At 40.6% G+C, this 26072-nt stretch overlaps 1 protein-coding gene across 4 annotated transcripts; it reads left to right on the top strand.

Moving 5' to 3' along the window:
- The first annotated feature begins 11699 nt into the window (after positions 1-11699).
- LOC121194520 (uncharacterized protein C21orf62-like) lies at positions 11700-26072 on the top strand. 4 transcript variants are annotated; one of them, XM_041057442.1, is made up of 3 exons: positions 11700-11811; positions 11892-12031; positions 18496-26072. In XM_041057442.1, the coding sequence occupies exon 3, from the start codon at positions 18565-18567 to the stop codon at positions 19321-19323; it is 759 nt and encodes a 252-aa protein (XP_040913376.1). In that variant the 5' UTR covers positions 11700-11811; positions 11892-12031; positions 18496-18564; the 3' UTR covers positions 19324-26072. The 4 variants fall into 4 exon arrangements, 3 of the variants coding, with proteins under 3 accessions (XP_040913376.1, XP_040913377.1, XP_040913378.1); XR_005895390.1 differs by lacking the exon at positions 11700-11811 and having other exon boundaries at positions 11868-12031; positions 18496-19666; positions 21859-26072; XM_041057443.1 differs by lacking the exon at positions 11700-11811 and having other exon boundaries at positions 11868-12031.

The following is a 26072-nucleotide window of genomic DNA, read 5'->3' as shown; positions in this document are numbered from 1 at the left end:
AAGTAACACTGCTGAATATACCACTCACAGACAGAGGAAATATCATGTCGCAAAGAAAGCAAAAAAGCACTTTCTGTGCAAGGTGCTGACCTACCCACCATCTTCACAGCTCTCATGTAACTGATAGGCCTGTACTGTCTGCAGTGGACTGCATGCAGGTTGGAAACGCAGCTGAGGACTCAGGAGAGTCAGTGATGTGGATGTAAGCACCTGTTGTTTTGACAGCAGCACCCTCAACTCTTTATTCTGACCTCATTCTACAAGAAAGCTGCTGGTTCCACTCGTGTGTGAGTTATGGTTCTCAACAAGCCTGCTGAATGGGAGGCCGAGCCTTTATCTATCAGGCCCCTCTCCTATGGAACCAACTGCCAGTTTGGGTTCGGGAAGCAGACACCCTCTCTAATTTTAAAACCAAGCTTAAAACCTTCTTGTTTGACAAAGCTTATAATTAGTTGTAGTTACAGTTCTAGTTATTTATCAAACTTATAGTTAGTCACAATTATCTCTACAGACACTGTTACAGTTAAGGATATAGCCCTTAGTAGGGCTGGCTCAGGCAACTGAATCATCCCTTAGTTATGCTGCTATAGGCCTAGGCTGCTGGGGGACATCCCATGATCTACTGCGCACTTCTTCTTATTTCTCTTTCTCTCCTCAGACCCACTCTCAAATTTATTAGCCTTTATTACATGTCATTAACTCTGTGTCCTCTCTGTCCCGTAGTCCTGTGTTTGTTTCTCTCTGGTCTCTCTTTCTCTGTACCTTTCTGCAGGTATCTCTAGCTGCATGTTCTATGGTCCTGGCTCCACCCACCTGCCGCTGTTTATTGTTTACAATGATCCATTTCTAACACGTTTAATGTTCCATTCTGCTACAGATAAATATTGGATTAATATTCTTTGCAGACTGTAATGTAAATAATTACCAGTCATGACAGCTTTTTGCCTCTGTGCTCTGTTTCCTATCATAACTGTAATCTGCTGAGCTCTGGGTCTCTGTAAAGCGCTTTGAGACAATTTTGATTGTGGAAGGCACTATATAAATAAAATTGAATTGAAAATTGAATTGAATTGATATCAGTCCAGGTCTGTGCTGTATGAGTGAGAAGATCCATCATAACTATGGACACACACGTTCAGACCTATAGTACAGTATATGTCAGCTTATTCATTGTTCTGTACACAGACACAGACACACACACACACTGTTTTCAACCCGTTTGGTTGTCCTCATCAGACCTAGCTGAGTTTAAGGCTGAAGAAGGGGGAGAAGGACACGGTAACACCTGGACCACACCATTCTGAAAAACAGCCCATACAGGTATACAGTACATACAACCAGAAAGGTACACTTCCTTCCATCTTAAGCTCTAAAATCTGGAATCTATGAAACTGAAACGGTTTAGAATATAGGAAAGGTCAAACTCTAACCCTACCATCTGCAGCCTCAGCAGAAATCAACATCCATCAGACCAGGAAACATTTTTCCAGTCTTCACCTGTCCAGTTTTGGTGAGCCTGTGCCGACTGCAACCTCAGACTATACTGGTCCAGCAAAAATGATGGGATCAAGAAATCTCCCTCACACTCTTCACTCTTCACACTCTTCATTTCAAGTATTTCACCAGGGCAATACAGCAGGGGGCAGCTATGAGACCTAGTGCACACTTACAGTGCCTTCAGAGCAAGAGGGGAGTTGTAGGTTTCAGCAGGGAGGATCACTTCTGCATTCAAAAAGCTGCAGTTCCTCGGCTGCCGATCGGGGCTGGCTCCAGAAGTGAGTAATTCTCCATTGACCCCTATGTTAAAATAGCCAACTTTACAGCCTAAAAAACATATTTACAACCTGGTACATTTTTGTTTTTGGTCTCTATTGATAGTTTCCACCTCCATGAACACTGTGAGGGGGGTGAATTTTTTTTGTTGTGTTATTTAGGCTTAAAATTCTTACAAAATTAGGGCGTGGTTACGTTGAGTGACATCCCCATAGACAGGCACTGGCAGTTAGCTCTTTGCTAAAGCATCGGCTGGGCTAGGCGGCTACATCCAAAGGCCTCCGGCTACCTCCAGTGGTTGACAGGGGCTGCAGTGTCCGTGTTTGTTTGCCAATGTTCGGATAGGTTTTTGTGACAATATGGCTTGTTGTACTATAGACTGTACTAACCGACCATCAAAGGAGTCTGTGTTGCAGTTTTTTCGGTAAGTAAATTTCTCACTATTTTACCTGGATGTTTGCACTAATTAGCATGTATTAGCATATTTTGCTGCTAGCTTATGACTTCATTGCCAATTTATGATCGCTGCTGATACAGATAGAGGACCGGAGCAGCTAATCTTAGGAACGCTGTTGCCGTGTGTTCAGTGCTCTCAGAGTCCGTTTATTGTGGGAACACTAGGCTACAATTTTATTTCGTCTCATTTTTCTGTTTAAAAAGTCTGACATTGCATGGACAGAGCAGCTCCGTCAGTAAGTGCCTGCTGTTGTTTGTGTGCTGCTGTAAGTGGATAGTGGGTGGACGCAGCTGTGAAAGCCGGTAAATATTAGGCTAAATATTAAACATTTTAATATATTATTATTATTATTATCACTATTTTGGTGGTTATCATTAATAATAATGGTTTAATATACGTATACATATAACTTTTTATATTTATATTACATTTATATATTAATAATTTACAAACAATAATAATGATTGTTTCACAGTTAAATAATAGGCTAGAAATAAATTTCCCCCCACAACTCCACCAAACCCTGCAGCTCCACCTAAAACCTCTCTATCTGAAACAGTCGTTTATAACACAGCAGCAACATTATGATCTCTGTTGTATGCTCTGTGTCGCGGTCGTACAGGGTCGAGCTAGTCGGACTCGGGGACTGTGGTGGATGTAGCTGCGTGTCGCTGCCGCTTAGCTTGTTAGCCTAGATTATTAGCCTTAGGTTAGCTCGGTTGCTCCGAGCTAAGTGGCCGGGTTCGCGGCCGGTTAATCCTGGCTGACCCATAGAGTAACCGCCTCTTCACCAAATATGGAAAGTACACTCCCACTAAAATCCAAGATGGTGCAGCTCAAATGCCCATGGTTTGGTCACAAAACTGACTCCCCGAAACCAATGGGTAACGTCACGGGTGCTACGGCCATGTTTTATACAGTCTATGCTTCAGAGCAGGGATACTGTGGAATTAGATCTGTGGCAATATAGCTCAACAAAATCTCCTAATAATCAAATAAATAAATGACATAAAAGGCAGACAATTAATTAATTAATTACATTGTTCCCAACTTTTTTTACACTGATCATTTTTTTCTCTTCACAAATCTCATGTGTGTTAAAGGGCTGTATCCCAGTGAGCCAGTTACTTTTGGACGAACATCTCAATAGTCGACAAGTACAACAAATGGCCCAACTTGAATGATTTACCCTTGCTGCCTTTCACTCCCACTATTTTTTCAAGGTACCATTTGAATGTAGCAGCTGGTCCATCCTACAAGAACATTGTCAATGACATTACCCACCCCTCCCATGGACTCTTCACCTTACTACCATCAGGCAGAACATTCTGCAGTATCACTGCCCGGATCTCCAGAATGGGGAAGAGCTTCTTTCCCCAGGCAGTCTAAACAATCTATAGTGCAATATAACAAAACCTGTAATATAAACTGGCAACGTATAATGCAAACTAGCACACTGCACCTCTATGCACTCTTGCACTTTTTCTTGCTGCTAATATCCCATATTTCATTTATATATAGATATATATCATAACTACTTTCCTACCAGTGCTCTGTTACTGGCCATGCCCTGTCTAGCCTGTCTAGTGTAAACATATATGTACATTTGTGTCCTAGAGTGTGTGTGTGTCAGCGTGCATGTGTGTGCAAGTACAAATGTGTGATCTCAATGATTGTGTGTGCGCAATGTGGGCGTGTGTGGTTTGAAAGTGTGTGTGCACTATACTGTATCTGTCTTGTCTCTACTGTGTTTTAACAGTTGCGTATATCACCAATTGTTCCCGGTGAAACATTGTTTCGTCTCACTGTGTACTATGTGTATGGCTGAAATGACAATAAGCTGTGTGACTGAACTAAGACTGTACCTCTGCCAATATCAGCTGTGGCCCTGATTTCTTGGTGGGTAGCCCAACACAAAGAACCAAGACTTGTTGTTCTTGCAGAACAGGCTGCTGCTCTTTGCTGGAGGGCGAGTGTAGGTACAGTGTACTTACCCTCCAGCACAACCAGGTAGCTGTCACTTGTCATTGCCACCCTGGCAATTTTCCATCATTATTCCAGCCACACAAGTAATTAAGTTATAGCCTTTGTATCTTTGTTCACACCTCAATGTGCATAATGCAAGAATCATATCAGACGTGATGAAGTGATCGGTAAAGTCCTGTTGTGCAGACATTTTAAAGGGTTGGATATACTTGAAACCACCTTGAGACCTCAGGCCAAATGTGGATTCAGAAGATGTCAGAAGAGTCGCTGCTTTCAAATGTCTTCAATCACATTTAATTAGGAGGACAAAAAGCCTGTTGTGGGAATCAGTGGAGCCAATCACTGAACTGGCGATTCTGTGGAACTGCACCTGAATACCTGATCTGCTCTGATGATGAAAGACTCTGGCTCCTGTCCCACTCTGCTTTTATAAGGGCAAGATTAAATAAATGAGAACAAGGGTCCTAGGTGAATGAAAGCAGATGCCTGCATAATTTGTCTGGCCAAACTAAAGAGACAATTTATACCTGCCTTAACTTAACAGTGAAGAACAGTGTGACTGCAGTGTGTGGAACAGGGGCAAGCCAACTACTCTTTAAGTACTGTGGTCACTGCCCCTACAACTATAGAATTACTATTACTTTGCCAAAATAACAATAGGCTCCATACAATTTGCTTGTCAGAAGGTTGTTATCATTTATGTTTCAGTCGTAAAGAGCTGAGGTGGACTGACAATCCTCCAATCCTGCGTTCATCACTATGATTGACAACTTTATAAATAGGCGTAGTCATGTGATCCCTTGTTGCAATGAAATGTTGATTGCAGCCATTGAGTGTTTTATTTATCCTATTGTTTTAAATACATCTGGAATGGATGTTTAAAGGCTAAATTTGAAGAATGACACGTGAATGACACAAGCTCAGTCATAAAGTTTGAGCTTGAATTTATCAACAGAAAAGTGACAGCATCGCCACTGATCAGCTAGCAGAGCATGATCTGTTCCAGCCAGGGATACCAGCATTAATATCATCTTGGTAGTCATCAATATGTGAACTGCAAGTGTCCTTCTTGTGATTATTTTCAGTTTTCTACATCCAGGAACAAAGGATTGTGCATACTTAACAATGGGAAGTTTCATGTAACACAGATAGTTGCAGGTCATTCCCCTCAGTGGGAGTCTATAATCAGCTCCAAGCAAAGGCCCTCAGTACCTCTAGGCAGTCCAGGTCCCTCATGTTCTCTCACCACAGACGATGAGGACCTTCAGCCCAGTGGGTTGAAGGCTATCAGTGAGTCTTGTGAAGGGGCGAATGTGTGTGGGGGTCCCAGTATAGACACACACACACACAGTACCACCTGGTCAGTGTTGAAGAGATTCCAGTCAGTCACATCTGAAGTAGTGTCACTGTGCAGAAGGACATGATGTGGTACCGATATTCCTTGCTCTGTCCTTGAGCTGTAGAGGTACAGTATGTAGTTTAATATTTTTTACTGTGTCAAATTCAAGAATAAAGTAGTTTTCATGGTACATTCATGCTGAGATAACAGAGATAACAGAAAAATGGAATGAAATAAAGAAAAAGGAAAACTAACCCATGAAATCAACATAAATAAAATATGGGTCAGAGTCTCTCAATCGACACCAGTCAAGTAAAGACAAAAGCTTATATTCCTCAATATAAAGAAGACATTTCGCAACTAAATGTAGTTCATTCTTCCACTGTAGATGTGAATACAACACCAATGGAAACACCAAAATTCCTAATGTTTCTCCCTCATGAATACAGACATCACATTCAGTGCAAGCAGCTTTATACCCTTTATAAGACTGAAATGAGAGAAGAAACAATAAAGAAAAGTGTGAAGGCATGTGAAAATGCCTGGGATCTCTGTTCCATCGCTGCAGATGGATTTCTCAGTAGCTTCTCCTGCTTTACAAATGTGAACATGCATATAAACAAACTCCCAGAGGTGGATAAGTGCTTAGCAGAGTTTACTCTTTCAGTTCCTGAGTTAGTCAAAAGTTTGTGTCATTTTCACAGTTTATATTGCAAAGTTTTATGTATTACTGATGGTCGGGTTTCCCCTAGACAAGGACAAAACATTAACTGGCTGCTCGTCTATTTTGTCTCATGTTTTGTCAGTTCGGTCTGCATTTTTTCTGGGGTGGCACTATGAACTTTTCCAAGAAATCCTACATGAGAATACCTAATCCTGAAGTTGATGTTCATTGCTAATGTGACATTCTGCATTGTGGAAATAGAGGTGAGAAATTGGGAGTTAGAGGTCGAGGCTACGCACCACAGGATGAGAGCTTTAGAGCTGGATCAGCAGCCTAGCGTTGCTCCCCATTCACCAGTCACACAGCAAACGTGAAAATGAGTCACGTCAAGTGTTGTGTCTCTGGGAATGGCAGTGAGGTGGACAGGGTCCCAGTTGCTATTCTGAGAGATTCCAGTGCGAAGCATTCTGTCTGTTGTATCTTTTTGTGTCCAGTTGTACTATGGTTGAGAGCTGCTGGTGTGGGGAATCAAACTGAGTGCCTTATACGTGCCACTTCTCACATTAACACTCTCCTCCTCCTTAATGTCTGGCACAGCGTGTGCTGGCGTGGGAGATGAGCTGCCTGTTGCTTTCTGCCTGTTGATCTCATTCTTGGGAATGATTTGACTGGAGAAAATGCATTTCCTGCAGTTCCTGAAAATCCTGCTGATCTGCGTGTTGTTGCCTCCACTGTTTTTGATGCTCCTCCTGTTTTTCAGGTGTGTGTCACGACTCATCATGCCCATCATGCTTGGTGGTATAAGTGACCTTTCTGATTTTTTTTTGATTGCGTCCGGTGACCTGGTCAGCCCCTTTTCTAAAAAATATGCCTGTTTCCGTTGATGTGTTGCCAGATGAGACAGATTTGTGTTCGCAAAGATCAGCTCATCAAAGCTCAGCAGCCTGATAGCTCATGAACAGAAAAATGATACATAGCTTGTGACTGACCTGTTTGATGACCCTGCCCAGGGGCAGAAATCACTGATGGTCACCACTGGAACTACACTACCCACCTTTCAGGACATCAACACCAGGCGGTGTCTGGTCAGGACTGTCAAGATCTCCAGGGACCCCATCTGCTGAAGTCAGGCAGACAACTCCACAGTGATAAGCTTGAATTGAAAGACTCTGTAAAATCTTCTATCTGCACACAATCAGACTGTTAAACGGACAACAGTACTAAGGCACAGTGTTCCTCTCTCTGTCTCCCTAGTTTAGATAAATGTTTCAGTATTTTAGTTTAGTTATATTTGCACAATTCTGGTTGCACATTTTGTTGCATCCATGTAGCCTTTTGGTATATAGAGTATAGTTGCATACATATTTATTTATTAATGTATTATCTTTTCTTATAGATAGCACAGCTGGAAACTATCAGGGCAAAACATTTGACTGCACCTGTGCTATGGTGCATATGACAAATAAGGGTCTTGATACTTGATACCCACTAACTCTTGTGGATTACAAACTGTCAGAATCGCTCTTTATTCTTTCACATCTTTATTCTGGTTGACATTAATGCCATAATGCAACTATTTTATCTGCTGGTTGAAAAATGTAAAATAAAAGTGTAAAGATGAGTTAAACAGTAGTGAAGGGGTTTGTGTGATTTCAGGGAAGTTTACACAGGTGAAATTTCACCAAATACAGTGACAAAAATACTATGGAACAAAAGTGTGCTGAACAGTTGACCTGTTCAGACCAAGCGGGTGGTGGACCACTGCACAAAACACACTCATTCTTGGAAACAACACTGTAGACTGACGCTCAATCTGCATCACCGCACCCTTTCTTCCCACTGCAGCACAGGTTGAGTCACCAAGATACCAAGAAGGTGAAGATGAGCATATAACCTCAGTGCACCACAGAGAAAGCTGCCTCACCCTGTTAATGAGCGGTGCTATAAGGGTTGGCATTGTGTAGAGGTGTGAGCAGCAATTTGTAGCAGGCATATCAGGTTGAAGTAGGTTATAGTTTAGTGTGGAGGAAATCTTGTGAGCTGATGGAAGAAGGTTCTGGAGACCCAGAGTACTTCAGCAGAAGTGTTCATTGAAGCAGGATGCATCGAGGGAAATAGAGATAACACATCAAGTTAAACACTGTGAAATGGAGACAATATGCTGTTTGATTAAAGAAACAGTTTGTCATAAATACACTCATTCACTTTCTTGTTGAGCTCAGATTGACACCACTGTCAGGCTGCATGTATGAAGTCACCACCAGCAGCCAGTTGGCTTAGCTTTGCATAGAGTTGAAACAAGGTGAAACAACTAGCCTAACTAGCTAAAGCGAACCCACCATCCCCACTGATGCTCACTAAACGCCACAGTATTGTGTACTTGTTTACACAAACCTAAGTGTACAAACAGCAGGTTGTGATTTTATGGTATGTTGTGTCCCGAACTATTTCTTCTGGGAATACTGCATACTGTCCCTAGGAGATTTACCATAGTATTCATTGTATTCGTGTTCTCTTGTGTAATGCTAACTGCTGATGACCATCTTGTCAACAGATCTCATGGTAGTGTAATAGCAGTATGCCTATTAAAGCTAAATATGGAGAACAAAAGAACATAGGCAATGGAATTAAAGGGCCCTGTGTGGAGACTGGCTGTTGTAACTGGTGAGTTATGACATGGCAGTTGGTTTAAAAAAATATAACCTCACAGCACAGTGAAAACATACATTTATCTGAATATCAGCAAAAGCAAGAGGAGAAAATACACTGACTGTCGTCTGTCACACTTTTACCCTGTTCTTTACAGACCAAACTGCAGTCTGACTTTTATCATGTCACCAGCTGTGCACTGAGCTTCCACCCAGCATCATCATAGTTCTGGGAATACTGGGTGCTCTGGTGTAGCAGCTTCAGCTGTGGCTGCCATCTTGTCTGTCCTCGCCAACATGGGAACCAAACAGGAAGTGATCTCACTGGCTCAGAGAAAGAAGAGCCAGCTTTTCCATATTCACATCAAAAAATGGTGAAATACAGTGGATTTCATCCCCAAATACACACCAGGCAAAACTGTCTGCAGAAAACTAGGAAACTAATAAAGACAGTGCCAGGGCCCACCAGGATGGCAGTGACTCGTGTGACAGACATCAACTCAGCTTTTGAGCTGGTCATTCCCAGCTCAATACAAAAAATCTTTGTCAAAGTGACTAATTTGGTAGGAAGGCGCTGCTGTAAAGTTTATTGAATGTATTTGTTTTCGTATGTTAGGACCCTGCCAAGTCTACCAGACAATTTTGGCTAAGGTTACATTTTTAAAACCTTTTCTTATTACAGTCATGATACTTACGCAAGTTAAATTCACTTGTGTTCTACTCTAACCAGTGCCACAGAGGAAAAACAGGTCAGTTATACCAGTACTATCAAGTGAGACAAATAATTAAAGTGAAAAACAAACATCAGTTAGACTGATGCCAGCACGTGGCCTTTATACATGACCAATGGAAGACTATTGATCAGGTTCAAGGACAGGTCTGGGTGGAACTGGGCCCGTTCCTTTCCATCTCCCCTTGCTTGGCTGGTGTGCTGTCCACCTGCACCAAACCTTGTGTTCATCCCATGTTCCCTCCCTCATTTGTTGCAGGCCTGAGCTCGACAGCTGCCTTCTTCTTATCTCAGATCAGCCACACTTGGTTTTCCATGGTATCTGGGGTGTTGTTAACTCATTTTCTTAAAAATCTTTCCAAACTATTCTCTTCTGGTGTTACATACACTATTCTTTTTCTAGTGTTACATATACTGACAGTATTACATACAATGACATAATAAGCAGAACAGATGGATCTGAAGAATACCAGTGCCTTTAAAGCACCCAACACATGCATACAAAGCATGAGTGATTACCCCTTGCGATGCAGCAATAGCAGGCAGAGTGGCACACAAGGCAGCAACAAGTGCTGCAAGGGCAACCACCAATGGAATTTCCCTCACTGAAGTACACACAGATGAGTGAAGCATAGATGGATTCTTAATACATTGCACAAAACCTGACACCACAAGCAGCGTTCTTTCCTATTAAGTGTCTGATCTACCTGTTGGTATTCTTCTTGTAATTTACCACCCTCTTGTGGCCACAATAGGCTATTGTCTCTGGAAGCTAGGTTGACTATCAGTTGTTTCATCTGTGTTTTCTGTCATTTTCGTGGCCGTTGCTGTGTCCCGTTGACAAAGACTAGGACTTGTCAAGCAGAGGGGGAGCAGCATTTCTTGGATGTTTGTTGTTTCATATTTATTAGTCTTCCAAATATCAGCCCCAACAATGCCACCACACAATTGTATTGCAGTTATATTTTAAAGAGATGCAGGCTGTTCAAAAGCAAATATATAATTGACATTCAAAGGCACACGAAAATAAAACACAACTACAACTGGGCAACAGTTTACAGTAAATGGTGCCTGAGAGTTTGCTCTCTCCCACCATTCCTCTGCCCTGAGCATCAGGTCTTGAAAGTCTTGAGGCATCACAGCTGAAAGTTTATGTCTAATGTTGTTTATGTCTAATATATAAACTGTAATCATTGATTTTTAATAAGTTAGTTGTCTCAATAAATCCCATTGTACAATCATGGTTCATGTGTTCTCCTGTACACCTATGTGTAAGTATCATGTTTGGATTGGTTTCAGGTTTGGATTCTCAAGCACTGGTCCATTCTGTGTTGACTACTGGAGTTCATGTCCTATCAGGGTATTCAGTTCAGCAGCCTCTCTCCCTCATCATGTGAGTTGATATTGTGTTTAGTAGTGCACATTCCCAAACAAAGTTAACAGAATTACCTCAAACCAGTTACTACTCAATGAACCTTGGGTTTTGTGTCTGGGGCCCAGGAGCAGCTCCCCACCTCTGGTTGGTTGATGACTTTGGTCTGACCCGAAGCCTAACCTTGACTTACAATTAGTCCAAACCCTAACACGTTGGCTAAATCCTGATGCATGTCGTGGAGCTTACAAAACCATCATGTGACTGTGACCTAATCTAGAATGTAAAGTGACAGTATGTATTTCCATGTTTCCACTCCATATTTGCTGTTCCTTTCATTAAGACTTTAAGAGAGAAGGAAGAGAGAAAAGGAAGGGAGAGGTCTTACTTTCTGGACACTGGACTCACTCCTCAGCCCACTGTCCTCCTTTAAGAAACTGATTTTCTTATTAAGTAAAACATAAAATAAATCACACTATCAAGCCAAACTCATCATCACTGTCATCAACTGCTGTTATTCATTCTTCAAATACACACACAGCTCCCAACAACCACACACGTACTACAACTCAAGTTTGGTTTATGTTGGCAAAAAGATTAGCCTTGCGTTGCAATATTCTGAGCCACAAGATGGCAGCATACACAGGAAAGTCTATTTGGTGGTGTTGGTGGGGGCGTTGCTGCTGTAAGATGAGAGGTGGATCCCAAAATAGGAGGAGAGTGGGGCGAGGAATGAGGGAATGGGAAAAAAGATGAAAAGAAAGCAAAGAAAATGGACAGAGTGTTTGAGTCTGCCATGCTGTCACATCTAAAGGGAAATGTATCCATCCAGTGTCCAGAAAGTAAGACCCCCTTCCCTTCCTTCTTTCTCTCCTTTTCTCCCTCCTTCTTGACAGTCTTTCCCTCACTCATGTGCTTTCAGCCAAACAGATGAGGTTTTCCAGTCAGCCTGCAGACAGATGTGGAAGCTGCTGCTGCTCTCACCGCATGACGAAGCTGGACAGACCAGCCTGGAGCCAGACGGCAGCAGCATGCCACCTTAAGCAGCACTGAGCTGTCCACGTAAGTACGCTATACTAACATTCACATGATCTGTCATACAATAGGCCAGTTTTATCAATTGTTTTTCTGCTGATTCTTCTGACACATGCTGCTGAGATCTCAGCAGCAGTAGAATCGTTCCCAAACTGACCTTCATTTTCAATAGCAGCTATACATTTGGTGTGGGGAATTATTCCATTTATAATTCCATAACGAGAAACATGTGGCTGCTGAAGTCACAGACACAGCTACAGACAGCTGAGTCATGATGTAATCTCTCAGCCTAACCATACATTCTGCTTCCCTGGCCTGATAGGAAACTCAGAAGTGCTATGAATCCACAGCCTACCACATCATCCTCCAGGATGTGTTTTTTTCTTTAATTTACAAAAAAAAAACATGTTTTACCTTTCCCTTTCTTTTCTTTTTTTAAAAAATACATGCCCCTATTTTAGAACAGTCCTCAAGTGCTCTTTTCACCATCTGGATAAAAGAATCTGTCTGTAGCACAATAAAAAGCTCTTTAACATGTTAAAAGTAAAATGTAAATGTTTTATTGTATATAAAAATATAAAATGCTAAAAAGTATAAATATATACAAATACATAAAATTGACTTTTTTGCTTCATGTGCTAAAAAAAATGAGCCCTCAGTAATTCTGACTCTTGTCCATTGGGAGTGAAGGAGGAAACAGTGACGCTGACACAGAACCAGAGAGCCTGAGTAGGGAGGCACGACTGCTGTTTGTTTCCTTAGCATAACTGTAATGATTTCCCAACTTTAGAGGTTATTACTGTAACCATGATGACAAAGGTCCCCAAACCTAGTGATGATGTAATTTTAAGGCAAAAACATTATAGTCTCCTTAACCTTTTTTTGTTGCCTAAACCTGAACACACAATAACCATGACATCATCCAATCAGAAAAAAGGATTTTATTAATAATCACAAAATGCTTCTACATGTTCTTCAAGAGGGCATGGAACATAATAACATATTTTGTCGCTTAATGTAAATTTTGAATTACTTCAATAACTGACACCAACATTTCAAACTTATATTTTTTATCTAAATTTAACTAATGTAATCTAAACTAGACTCATTTAAAATAAATCTTATCTAATCTAAAATCATGTAATCCAGTCAGTAATCTAATCTAGTGTAAAATCACCTGATCAAATCCAATCAAATGTAAATTTATTTAAGATAGAATAATCTAACCTGAATGAAATAAAGTAATTTATTCTGGAGCTTTTGTATGTGTGTTACTGCCACCATGACCAAAAAAAAGAAGATAATCTCCTCAGTATCTTGTTACAAAGAGAACATTTTTACAAGACATTTGTCATGTTATTTTTCATGTTATACTAACATATTTTCTAGTTATTAGTAGATGCCAAATTATTTGGTTTTTCTTATTACCACAACATATCAGTTTATCATGATATAACAAGAACCAAAAACAAAAGGTTTCTTATAAAAGCAGAATTATTTAGTATCGATAAGAACGAGAAACTTTGTCATAATAACATGAAAAGTTTCTTCGTATAACATGAAAAGGATCTTGTAAAAATGAGATGTGTATTTATGTTATATTTTAACCTATTTCTATTGATTTATGTATTTGTTTTTTTTATTTTTGTCAAGGTGACAGCAATCTGGTGCTGTACCATAACACACAGCAGAGCACCTCTAGAACTTCTCGTGTGTGTAAAAAGTTTCAGGTCTATATGTGGTAAATGTATTTTTCTACTAATCTAATCTAAAGTCATGTAATCTAAACTAAAATCTGAGGTAAACTAAATTATTTGAGAGACTATGATACTTGTTTGTGTTGTGTACGGACACACAAAGTCACATACTGGCTGTCAAAGTCCTGTTTTGTTTTGTTTGGTTTTTTTGTTTGTTTGTTTGTTTTTTGGTGGAATACTGCTGCTGTGCTCTTTCATTCCCAGGAGAAATAGTTTGGGAAAATCACGTTTTGCTCTCATTCTGTCCAACCAAACTAACGAGAGCAGCCAGTCATGAGACTCTGGAGTTTTGTTTTACAGCCTGCTAATTTAATTCTGTTGTACAACAGTCAATAAAAATAACAGGCCTGCGGTCCTAATGCAAGAAAAATGTATGGGGGAGGGGGGTCTTCAGCAGCTGCTACTGTGCATAAAGATTTGCATGCGTGTTAAGTGACAGCCTGAGGGAGGGTTATACCCTGTTCATGTTTAATGGCAGACTTACAACAGCAGGCAGCTTATGTTGATAACAACCACTAGATGTTTCAGTATTTACCTGAACTGTTTATTGCTTCTGCAGCTTTACAGATGTGAAACATGATTAGTTGCACGTGTTCAATTAATCTACAGTTTTCTCATGAAACAACCAAAACCAGCAATGGGCGAATGTTTTCTGTGTATCAAACACCTGATACATTAGATTCCTCTGCCATACTGGTCTCATACTGCCCCATACTGGTCGCACTAAACCTTTATTAATCTTCTGCCAGAAGCAGTACAGGAAAGCACTATTTCATCCTGTTTGAGTAACATTTGCTTAAAGCTATAGTGTTGTGATGTTTAAGGACATTATTCTTTGTTAAAAATCAAATCACATTCTCATTTGTTGGTAGAGACCAAAAACAGAGCTGAAAGAGAGGGAATACTGGACTTAGATTCAGCACTATGATTCTAAATGAATGATAGTTTCTGCAGCTGCTCCATCTCTGTTTACAAGTTTTGCACATCAACTTAAAAGTTAATAATATGTCAATATTGTGTTCACAACTTGTTTCTGCTGCCCCCAAGTGGCCAAAACAATGTAGGCTTACAGAAATAAATGTATTTGTGTTCCTTACAGGGATTAAATGAGAGGACTATCGTGTGCACTACTGAGGCAAAACTGGGTTGTGAGTAGCTTAGCTTTGCACAAAGACTGAAAGCTTGTGGAAAGAGCTCCTTGCTCTGTCTGAAGTTAAAAACACATGCCCGCATGTCATTTTACCACATTGTACCGCCTCTGTGTCACAATCAGAGGTAAAAATCAGTCTTTACCTCAGTCCATTGGAGGTGGTGCAGCTGCTCCACCTGCGGGTGGGATTACTACAGCACTCCAAGCACCTGTACTCGCTGAAGCTTTGTGGCTATTTATCTATACACCCAGTATTTCTGTGCATCCCTCTCTGGCTACGCCTTTGTTGTCTGGCAATGAAACGACTCCATGAAGACACAGCTCCAGGCTGTTATTACTTATTTAATTGTAATAATTATTAATTATAATTTAAGCAAATCAGACACAACATGTTAATTAATGAGCTTTAAAGATGCTTGTAAATGTAATATTTTGCTTTGGAATTAGCCACACTGGTTGTTTTCCAGTCTGTTTTAACTGCTTCTTGTCTGTTGAAGTATATTTAATTGGTACTGACCTTCTCAGTTTACTCTTGAAAAGAGCAAAAAAGCAAAAACAACAAAAAAAAAAAAAGAAAAAAAACCCCACTTTGACTCCAATGCTTCTTTAATGATTTGAACTGTCAAATCATTTGAATCTTTTCATGAGATCCATTGACAGTAAGGAAAGCTCAAAATAACACCAACCTTATCCTTTGAGTACAGAACTTACAGCAAATAAGATGTTATTGTGTTCTTGTGCAGGATCCTGGCTCTGTGTCATTAGACAGTTAACATGGAATTAGAAAGAAATCACAAGGTTTGTCAGAACTCAGTGAGCACATGGTGTAGGCCACTGAGTCACCAGGACACCAGGCATTTGGTTGTAAGCTTGTGCTGTTTATCTAGTTTAAAGTGACCTATTATTAAGCGAAAGTATATTTCATGTCTAAATGTGTCAACTATAGTATTCTAAACAGTATAAATCAGTAAGTTCTGCTTCTCAGAACACTTGGGACATAACTTTTCAATGCATATTTGGCATTTAGGAGTAAAACCACTCTATAGTTTTGTCTCTGTAGCTGTATGTGGAGCTGCAGCTGCTGAGAGAGAGAGAGGGAGGAGAGAGGGAGACATTGAAAAGAGATGGGTGATGTGGAGAAAGAGAGGTGGAGAGAGAGGAAAGGAGGATTAGGGTGGGTGCCTGCGGTGGAGCATGATGTCAGAGGAATTTGTTGAGCCTCTCCTTTAACAGGCAGCAGCCACCTCACACGCTTTCTCACACACTTTCACCCCATTTAACTCTTTCTTTGTCACTCGTCTCTCACTTTCTGTCTCTGTGTTCACACAGCTGCATGCACACACTCTCACTTTCACAAACACAGAGGAGGCTTTTATATGGAAAACAAATTACATTAATAACAATTATTATTCAGCAAACACAGTTGTGGTGCATTTATCTTCTGTTTGCTGCACAAAAGTGCCTATTAGATGAATACATTAAAAATAACTGCACAAAATCAATAATATCAAACCCACATTGTCATTTGAGTATCACAGATTGTGTTGTCAGTGGTTTTCATCTTTGTTCAGCATCTGCTCCTGCAGATGGAGCTTGTTGCAGGGGTTGCAGAGATGGAGGAAAGGAAAGCAAGAGAGAGAAGAGAGAGGGAAATAGACAGGGAGTGGTACAGACCAAGGACAGACAGATGGAAAGAGAGAGAGTACAGACTGACTGATACAATGTGTGGGAGAGGCAGATGCTGAGAACAGCTGTAAAGACAATGACTAATATTAGCAGTGAGGTAAGACATTGGAGGATGGAGAGGACAGGCTGTGCGTACAGAGGGCAGCTGCTACTGTAAACCAACCACAGTGAAGTCACATTTATTTATAGCAGTATAGTCATGATACCAGAAATGGGGCTTTGATGCCAGTTCACAGTTTAACCCCTTAACTTTTTTTCCCATCAGTCTATGCTCAATACCCCACGATGACAAAGTTTGGTCTGAGCAGCAAACAGTTTATGTTTGAAAATGTCATGAGAACTAATTTTCTATAGCATGTAAAACAGGAATTCCACAGTGTTCTTTAGTTCAATAGATAAATTTAAGATTTACCAGAGTGGTAAATACATATGATTGCCGTAGCATTAAATATACTACAGCATGATTATTCCTCCCCTATGCTTATCATTATCCTGTCATTGGAGCTGGTTACCTGGCTGAGGAGGCAGAGGTGAGCAGCCTGTCGCCAGCTGCTTTTCGTCTAACAGCTCAGCGCAGCTGCTCCTGACTCTTCATTACAGAAGAGTTCAGAAAGTCCTGTGCTCACTGACAAACACATTGCATTTCCTGTGACTGCTTCATAATAAAAGTCAACTTGTGGCCACAGACACCCAGTTCGTAATTCTACAAATATATATGCTGAAGTCAAATCAAAAGTTAAGGCTATAGTTCATTTTGATCCTCCACAATGGGTATTCTGTGTACTTGTTCATGTGCTTTTTTCTATCACATTCTGGAAAAAAAGATCTTATATCCAAATCTGGAATAAAGTCAGGGAACATTTTTATGAATAACATCACATGTGGCTAGTAAACAGGCTGTGGAGAAAGGGGAAGTGTCTCCTGGAGAAACAAAGTACAAAGGCCTCTTGAACAGCATAAAATGTGCTGCCTTGTCGACCTGTTAATTATCCCACTCAGCATCTAAAGGCGCACACAGAATGACATTACACATGTTGCTACATCACACTAACCAAAAACAACCATGTCCCAAAACTGAGACTGAGACGACCTGAGTGTGTTGTAGAAAATCAGATGTCTGATGAGTGTGTAAGACTTCAACTAAAGCACTGACTCTGAACCTATTGCAGTGTGTTATATCACCTGTAATTAGACAAATAAATTGTGTCCAACCTTAACACTGATCCAGCTCTCTTTCAGAGAAAACGAAGACAGCCTAAAAGTTGACTCTGGAAGTAAAGACTGCTAATTCAGTCCACTTTTCCACCGTTCCTGAAAAGGAAATAAAGGGACCAGTGTTTCATTATTCCTGAATATTTAATGTGGCTGGTCACTGCCTTTTTCACCACAGCGCAGCACGGAGCAGGAATTTTTATAAGCAGCTGTATGCCATCCGCAGTAGCCTGGGGCCTGGAAGGACCTCTCCTCAGTAAAACTGGAGAGCAACAAATAAGTGGCTCAAATTATGTGTGTGTTTGTGTGAGAGAGAGAGAGAGAGAGAGAGAGAGAGAGAGAGAGAGAGAGAGAGAGAGTGAGCCAGACTGGACTGGAAATAAGGAGCTGAATTCAGTTGGCTGTTGGTCTTAAGCTGGCCTCCACATGTTGTAAAAACATAGACGCAAAGCAGATGCAGGTTACTACAGGGCACAGAATGAGAAAGAGAAAAGTTCTTTGTGTGTCATGTGCTTTTACTGAAGCTGTGGAGTGAGTTATAGAGGGGTGAGTAAATCTATAATGCTGCTGAGCTTTGCTCTTTGGTGAGACTTAGTATCAAAATGGAAATTCTCAGTCCTGCTGTGGCTGTATATGACAGTTTTTTTTGTGTGGACACAGAGTAACTTCACTTCTCCTGTTCACAGCTTTGTCCATCTCTGTACAATCTGGTCTTTCCACTTGGTGAAGATGTAGTCTGTTTGATCTCTGTGGAGATGTCTTCAAACACAGTCTCCTCTGCCTTGTTGCTATGGTCATTGTGGTTGCTGCTCCTACTGACCCCCGTCACACAGATGAGAGACTCTGCCTCCGCATCTGAAACTTCTCTGCTGGTCAATACCACGCTGTTGTTTGACAGTGGCGCCCCAGGCTACAACCTGCGGAACTGCAGCTGCTCTACACCTGTGGAGGACTGTGACGAGGCTCTGGCTAACTCACTGTGCAGATGCCACACCATTCTGCGATCCGCTCTGCCCCTTTCTGGGATCAGAGATCCTGGACAACTCACCATCTGGGTGAAGGAGCTCTGGGTCCTGGAGGAGCTGTTGAACAGGAGCATGGTTGGCCATTTACAGTTGTCTTTTTGTGGAATAAAACCAATGAATAGTCAGTATCTTGCTTTGCTAGGTCTACAATCCCTCAGGATCCACAGTGCAGCACCAGAGGCACCCTACCCCAACCAGGAAATTACAGTCTTCCCTGCAGGAGGGGTTGCAGTGGAGTTAGAGGCGCTCTCCTTTGATTTCTCCTCGTCCTTCCATGTGACCATCCTGGATGTTGCAGTGCTCAATGGGCTCTCTGCCCTGAAGGCATACAGTGTTGTGGGTCCACCTGCTCCTGCCCTCTACCAGCACTTTCCCCACCTGGCCATTCCTCTTGCTCTGCCATCTTCTGCTACTCCTGATGACCCTTCGCACCCCAGTGAGCAGGCCGCAGAGCCTCTGCAGAAACTGCTCATTACGTTTGTCTACTAATGAAAAATTCTCATTCAATCGCTGAGTCAGGTCTGCGGTACAAGTGACAACTGATCCATAGGAATCCAATACAACATAGACGGATGTCTTTTGTTCTCCTTCTGCAAAGAAAAGTTGCACATCTGACATATTCTCTGTGGAATATGCAACTTTTTGAATGACTGGCTGCTGTGCTGGGGCTTTGACCTGTGTCTCAAGAAAGTCAGACATCTTGCTCTCCCTGTTACTTTTTCTTCGAGGAAACTATTGATTTCATTCGTACACTTCTCCTGCTGTTTTTCCATCCCTGAAAGGAACTGTCGAGATATTTCTGCACCCATAACCCATTTGAACACACAGCTGGGTAATGCTTAGACCAGCTACAATTTCAAGTCTTGTTACAGCACAGTTTGGACACAAAATGTTGACGTAGGTAATTTTTAACCAGAAAGCTACCATGACTCTGATTCTTACATGACATCTAATGCGCTTCTGTTAGATGCAATGTTTTACTTTTGCTAACATTTTGGAAATGGTTCACATACAAGTTTCAACTCCATGAGCACACATTGTGTTTACATGCACAAATATTATCTCATAACCTTGTAATCAAGGTCAATATGTCAAGTCGGGAGAGTCTTTTATCTGCACGTTCACATTCTGATTACAAATGTTGGGACCACTTAAGGTACCCAGTAAGTCGATTTAATATGGCACCCAGCGTAAAAGGGTTAAAAGTAATGACTGATCTCTTTACAACCATACATCCGCTTCAGGTGTCTTTAGATAGTGATGTGACATGGAATTTTATATCGTGGCTGTCATTATTCTGAAAACGGGCTGCACGTCCTTGTGTATAAATCTTGCTTATCAGCAGTGGTCTCTTTACAAGCTTGCGGTGAGGGTCCAGCAGCAGCAGGTGAGCCCTCAGATTTGTTGTGGATGTAGAAGCTAGCTGCTTTTTAGAAAGTTGACAAACAGCTTCATCTTTGTTGTTAATTTTGTAGTTGCTGTGATCGCCTGAGCACAGCTTTGCTAGCTTTACCAGCTTTATTAGCATAGTTGACTGATATGTCAATCGGACATGCAATAGGCCAAGTTGAAATAAATTTTCAGAGTGCCCTCAACTGGACCACAAAGCAAACTACTTTGAATGGTCTGTTGCACTAATGACTGTAAAGTTTGAATTACAGCTCATTACAGTTTGAATATTGATTTGTTTTACCATATTCCATCAAATTTAAAAAATGGTCAGGAAGGAGCCATAAATAAGTTTTTATTAAAAAAAAATGTGTGAAAAAAAATCTCTTTGGCTGTTTGGCTGTTCATCTATTCTATTTGTTAAATATAAAGAAAATGTGTTAGCAAAGTTTAGTATTCAGGTTAATATTGGCACACTTCAGCTGTCACATCAAAGCTTCTAACAGTCTGGATCAGAGTTAATAGCTTTTACATATAACTGTTATATGGAATACAAGGTGACTCAAACTCACTAGTCTGCAGATGTGCTTTTAAACAATACTGGCAGTGTACACTTAAAACACCAGGTATGGTTACACTTGATTTTTGAGATCACATCATTGTGTGTCTTCATCTGGCCTGAGAATGTTCCCTTACTCCTGTGAGCTGTTTCTGAATAGTATGTTCCTATCACACAAGCTGGTTTTTTGTCACCAAAAACTCCCTGGCATGAACAGATGACACAAGTGATTACAGACACTGTGCTCTGATACACAAATCTGCTAGAACAATATCCAAGATAAACCACACACCTGCTCCCGGAGAGGGATGATATGTTCCAGATCCAGTTCCCATCTTCCAAATGGGTGTTAGCAATGTTTCCCGTTCCCTTTCAGATGTTGTCAGATGTATCAGAGCTTCAGGACAGCATGGAGGAGACTATTAACTGGACTTTGATCTCCCCCTTACCCTGGATTTCATATACAGTCCAGACTATTAAGTATTTGGACAGCTCTATATTTTTGTTCTTCAGTCTCTGAGCTTCAGCACATTCACTCATTCATTAAGTCTCAGCTTTAATTTGATCAGAGTTACAGCCCTTTTAACAGGGCTATACTGATGAGTGCCCAAAGTTTATGCGCTTTTTTTACTCATTTGTGTAGCATCCTTTGCAGTCAGTGACTGCCTGAGGTCTTGGACCCACAGACATCAGCAGAGGCTTTAAATCTTCCGTGGTGATTGTCTCCCAGACCTTCACTGCAGCAGAGTCTGGTGGAGTCTGAGCACAGACTGCTCGTGTTTACTTCTGTATTCATCCTGTTGCTTCTGTCAGCATTGAAATCATCAGTAAACGTTTGCCAGTTCCATTGTCAGCCATACATGCTTAAGCTATAACAGGTCCACCACCATGTTGGACAGGTGAGGTGGTGGCTTTGGGTCACTTTCCTCTTCCCATCAATTTGATTTTTGTTCCATCAGTGCACAGTTTCTTTTTGTATGTTTTTATGACCAAGTCATACAACATATACCTACCTACATCCAAGAGAACATTGTTGACTTGCTGTGCTTCTTCTGTGATTTTCTGTTCTTCCACAGGACCTGTGCTTCTCGGTCTACCAGGTTGTTTTTTTAAATCTCTCTAATGGAATTTTGCATTTTTAAGCTTCATTATCTTCATTTGCACGGTTACCTCTTTACTCCTCATATTGACAGATAAGTCCACCTCAGTCTACATGTAAAGGGAACTTCTCAGCTGTCAGTCAGCTCAGGGCTGTGTGTGTGTGTTTTGTACATGAACAAACACACAGTCCAAGAATCATTTAGCAGTCAAGTGTCCAACTACTTTAAAACCTTTTCTTTAAATGGCCATATTTCCCATTCAGGTCTTTCAACATAGATGTAAATCAAAATAAAGCTGAGACATGGCACTTTGATGTCTTATCTGTTATTTTATTTCAAATTTAATTTGCTGAAGCTCAGAGCCTGAGAAGCAAAAAAGGTGCAACTGTCCAATTACTTATGGTTTAAACTGTATATCACTGTCCTTCAACATTTTGTGATGACAGGGGCTAGCTCCATTTGCTATGCCATGGAGCAGACATGACCGTTAAACAGTCTAAGTCGGAGATTCCTAGCACTAGTTAAACCAGAATAAACTTGGTATTTTGGGGCCCAGCTGTGACAGCCTTGATAAACTAGCAAACTAGTCCTTAAGGTGAAGGATTCTAGTTGTGTTTTCTGTTTGTTGATAGACACAACAATGAAAAGAACAAGAACTGTTTTCTCTAAGCAAAGAGATGAATGTTTGACTGCTACAGCAGAACCAAGTAAATGGTTGTGGTGGTTGTGGCAACTGCTCTGTACAAATGACTTTTTGGTTATTTGATTAAGTACAACTTTCTTTGACAATGTGCCCCACTGAAGCACAATTAAACACTGAGCTGATATAGTTCCTAAAATATAGTTTTTCAGATTATCACAAATTAACTGACATACAGAAAATTCCAAATTCCAAATTCCAAATTCCAAATTCCAAAAACCAAAAACCTGTTCTGAGACTCATTTAAGTTGGGGTTGCTCAATAGGAGCCCCCTGCCCTTTTTAAGGCAATAATGGCAAAAATAGGTCTCTACCGATTTTTTTTTTTTTTCTGGATTATGTAATCGGCTCTTTTAACAGCATTCCTATGGCTGGAAAACAACAAGTGCTGGGTCATGTATTACACCTGTTACATGTTGAAATACTTGAACAGTACAGTGAGAAAAAGGACAAACAAAGGGATCAATAGAGCATCATTAAAAAAAAATGTACTGTGGCAGCTGACTGCAGTGAACGCTGGCTGGAACCAATCCAGAGAATCCAGTATGGGGTCAGAGGATATTTAAAGAAGTTAAAAGCTATCTGTTGTTGAGACATAAGGCCACTGCCCATGACAGTATACCGCATAGTAAAGACTGTCTGAGAAAAGCTAAAAGGCTGCAGACGATGACTGTGTCAGTTTGCTGTGGTATGTGATGGAGAGGCACAGTAGGCTCACTGTTATGAAGGCTGCATTCTGCTGCTGCGTTTTTCCAGCTGCTCTTATTGAGTGCAGATGGCCTAATAAAACAAGTTGTTTTGAAACAGGTTAAAATGGCCGCCCAATAAACAAGAGTCCCAGGGTTAGGATCCTCTCTCACCAGCCAACAAACCTCACTCTCTTTGGATCAAAACAGTGACTTTGAGTTGTCCAGTTATTAACCCACTCCAAGCCAAGTTGACAGGGTTCTGTAAGAGGGAAGAGGAGGAAGTGAAAGAGTTTTTTTTGTTGTTTTTGTGCAGTCACTTTACCCAAAAAAGAAATGAATTGGAGAACAGCTGAAGAAACTGAACATGTAGCAACTCTCTCTCTCTGGTTTCATGCTCTCTTCCTCTTTCTGGTTCCAGCTCATATCCTGTGAGAGACTTTAGTAAATCTGTTCTCACAAACACAATCACGGGCCAACACTTCTGTTCCACAGATCATTCAAGGACTGTTGTGGGCCTGTGTGTGTGTGTGTGTTTATATCAATTGACAGGATCCATCACAGTTGGACTGTAGCAGATGCAATGTGTTTCATGTGTAAACACCACAGTTTACAGCTAAATAAATGTGGGTTGTACCATTTTACTGCACTGTTTATGTGAAAATAGGTTAAAAATATCAACTTTTAAAGAAGTCCAGAGAAAGCCATGGTTTTGGCTATCAGCTATGGATTTCTGAATGTACACAAGGGGTTTTAACTGGTCCATACATCCAATGGACAGAAATGCTTGTCCCAGTTTTTTAGAGAGAAGGAGAGCAGACTTCGTACACTCCACACCCAAAAGAAACTGGCCTTCATTTGTAACGCAGTGTAGGGACTTTGAACCATGTTCAGTGCCTCCAGTTTATGTATGACGTAACATTCATGTGCTGACCAAAATCTGGGAAGTTTTCAGACACCATCACATATTTTAAAACGTGACCACTTTCACATGCACATGCTGTTGTAAATTTAACCTTGAAATAACTGAAAACTATTCATTAAAGCCACTTTAAACAGTAATTAATGTTAGCATACAAACAACTACAGCTCCCATTGTCAGTGTATGTATCATATGTCATTGCAACTCTCGTATCCATAATATTCTCTGAGGCTCATTCTAGTAGTCATCCTTCTAACTTTTCAGGTGTGATCTCTGCTAACATCTAAACATCATTATTTTCATCTTTCATCTGACTTTGATTTGTCTCAGTCTGTCAAAGTGGTGACATTTAATCTGTGATGGTATATTACATAAACAACATTACATCATTAATGTGCACAACATATTGTTGGCTAGGGTTATGTTCCACATTTGGATTTTTACTAATTTACATTATTACAAATGTCAATGAGCTTTTGAACAAGGTTTTCTTGTTTATGTAACAGAATCTGAAAAAAAAAAAAGAGTTTCACTTTGGCTCCCTAAGGAGATGAAGCTGAGGATCAATGAACAGCAACCATGGCATATGTGCAATAGGCTGAGCAGACTGCTCCAAAATATATATGGCCCTAAGGCTTAATATCTTGAAAAAAAAAATTTTTTTTTTTTACACATTGCCATTGACTCAGGACATCAGCTGGGAGTTTTCATTGGTTTTCATTCACTACATTCACTAAATAACAAATCAGTTATTTGTCACCATCTAGTGGTAATAAATCAGAGTAAAGTTTTAAGGTGCCTCATATTCAACCCAGTTGTGGTGGTTTAAACTTTATACATAATTAAATTTACATAATTTTATAATTTGAGCTCAGCCCTTCTTTTTTAGTTCCATGTATACCTCTTTTGTTTTGGCAGGGCTGTATCCTGGTACTGAATGCACTTTTTACTCTGTCTTTAAAGCATGAACGTGGAAACAGGATGGTGACTTTAACATCTGGACCTGGGAATTTTCAAAAACATCTAGAACTCTTTCTGAAACCAGATTTAACTGTGGCTCTTTCTTTGTCCAGTAGAAACACATTTCATTGGGCAACAAGGCTGAATTTGATTTCTGTGTAAACTGCTGTGAGTGCCATCTGGTTTAGTAAATATTTGCTCCATATAAACAAAAGAGTTATTATTAATATTTTCTGAAGCTTTATTAGCACCTTCTGCAAACCTTTTTGTCGCCTGTATGCCAACATTCACACCCAGTATTCAGCACAGTTACATACTGGGACTTCTTTGCCCCATTAACACTATTGTAAGCGGCTCTTACTGAGCAGCCAGGACTCCACCTTCAGTGACTCCTACCTGGTTAGTGGGGGTGATTACACACCTCCACAAGCATCCTTTAATGGTTTTCAGACTGGGCATGTAGAACAGGAGATGCAGCTGTGTGCTGATGCTCTGATCAGAGCACATACGCAGTCTTAAAAGGTCTGGAACATTCCACCACCAAGTGGGTTTGACATCACTCTCCCATGTTAGAGCCTTGACTTCCTTTTCTTTCTTCTGTCTTGATCTGCATTACAGCACCTTAAGTACTTATTTCAGGGAATGTAATTACTCAAATGTAAAACAGATTTGTTATGATTATGTGTAACCCATGGTTTTGTTTTTTAAGATGTTGCCGATCTGCAGTTTTACATCACCTTTTACATGTTCAGCGACTCTCGGGTGTAACATGTACTGGTTGAGGAATACATTGTGTATTCAGAAACGGCTTGGCAGGTTGAATTTGTACATAATTTGACTTATTTAAACAAATTCCTGAAGCTTCTTTGTGTCATGACAAGACAATGTGGATTGTTTCTTTTGTCCACAAACTTCATCCCTCT

This window comes from Toxotes jaculatrix, chromosome 15 (assembly GCF_017976425.1).
Source record: "Toxotes jaculatrix isolate fToxJac2 chromosome 15, fToxJac2.pri, whole genome shotgun sequence".
NCBI lineage: Eukaryota > Metazoa > Chordata > Actinopteri > Toxotidae > Toxotes > Toxotes jaculatrix.
The sequence above is the reverse complement of the archived record's forward strand: the minus strand, read 5'-3'. Positions and strand labels throughout refer to the sequence as shown.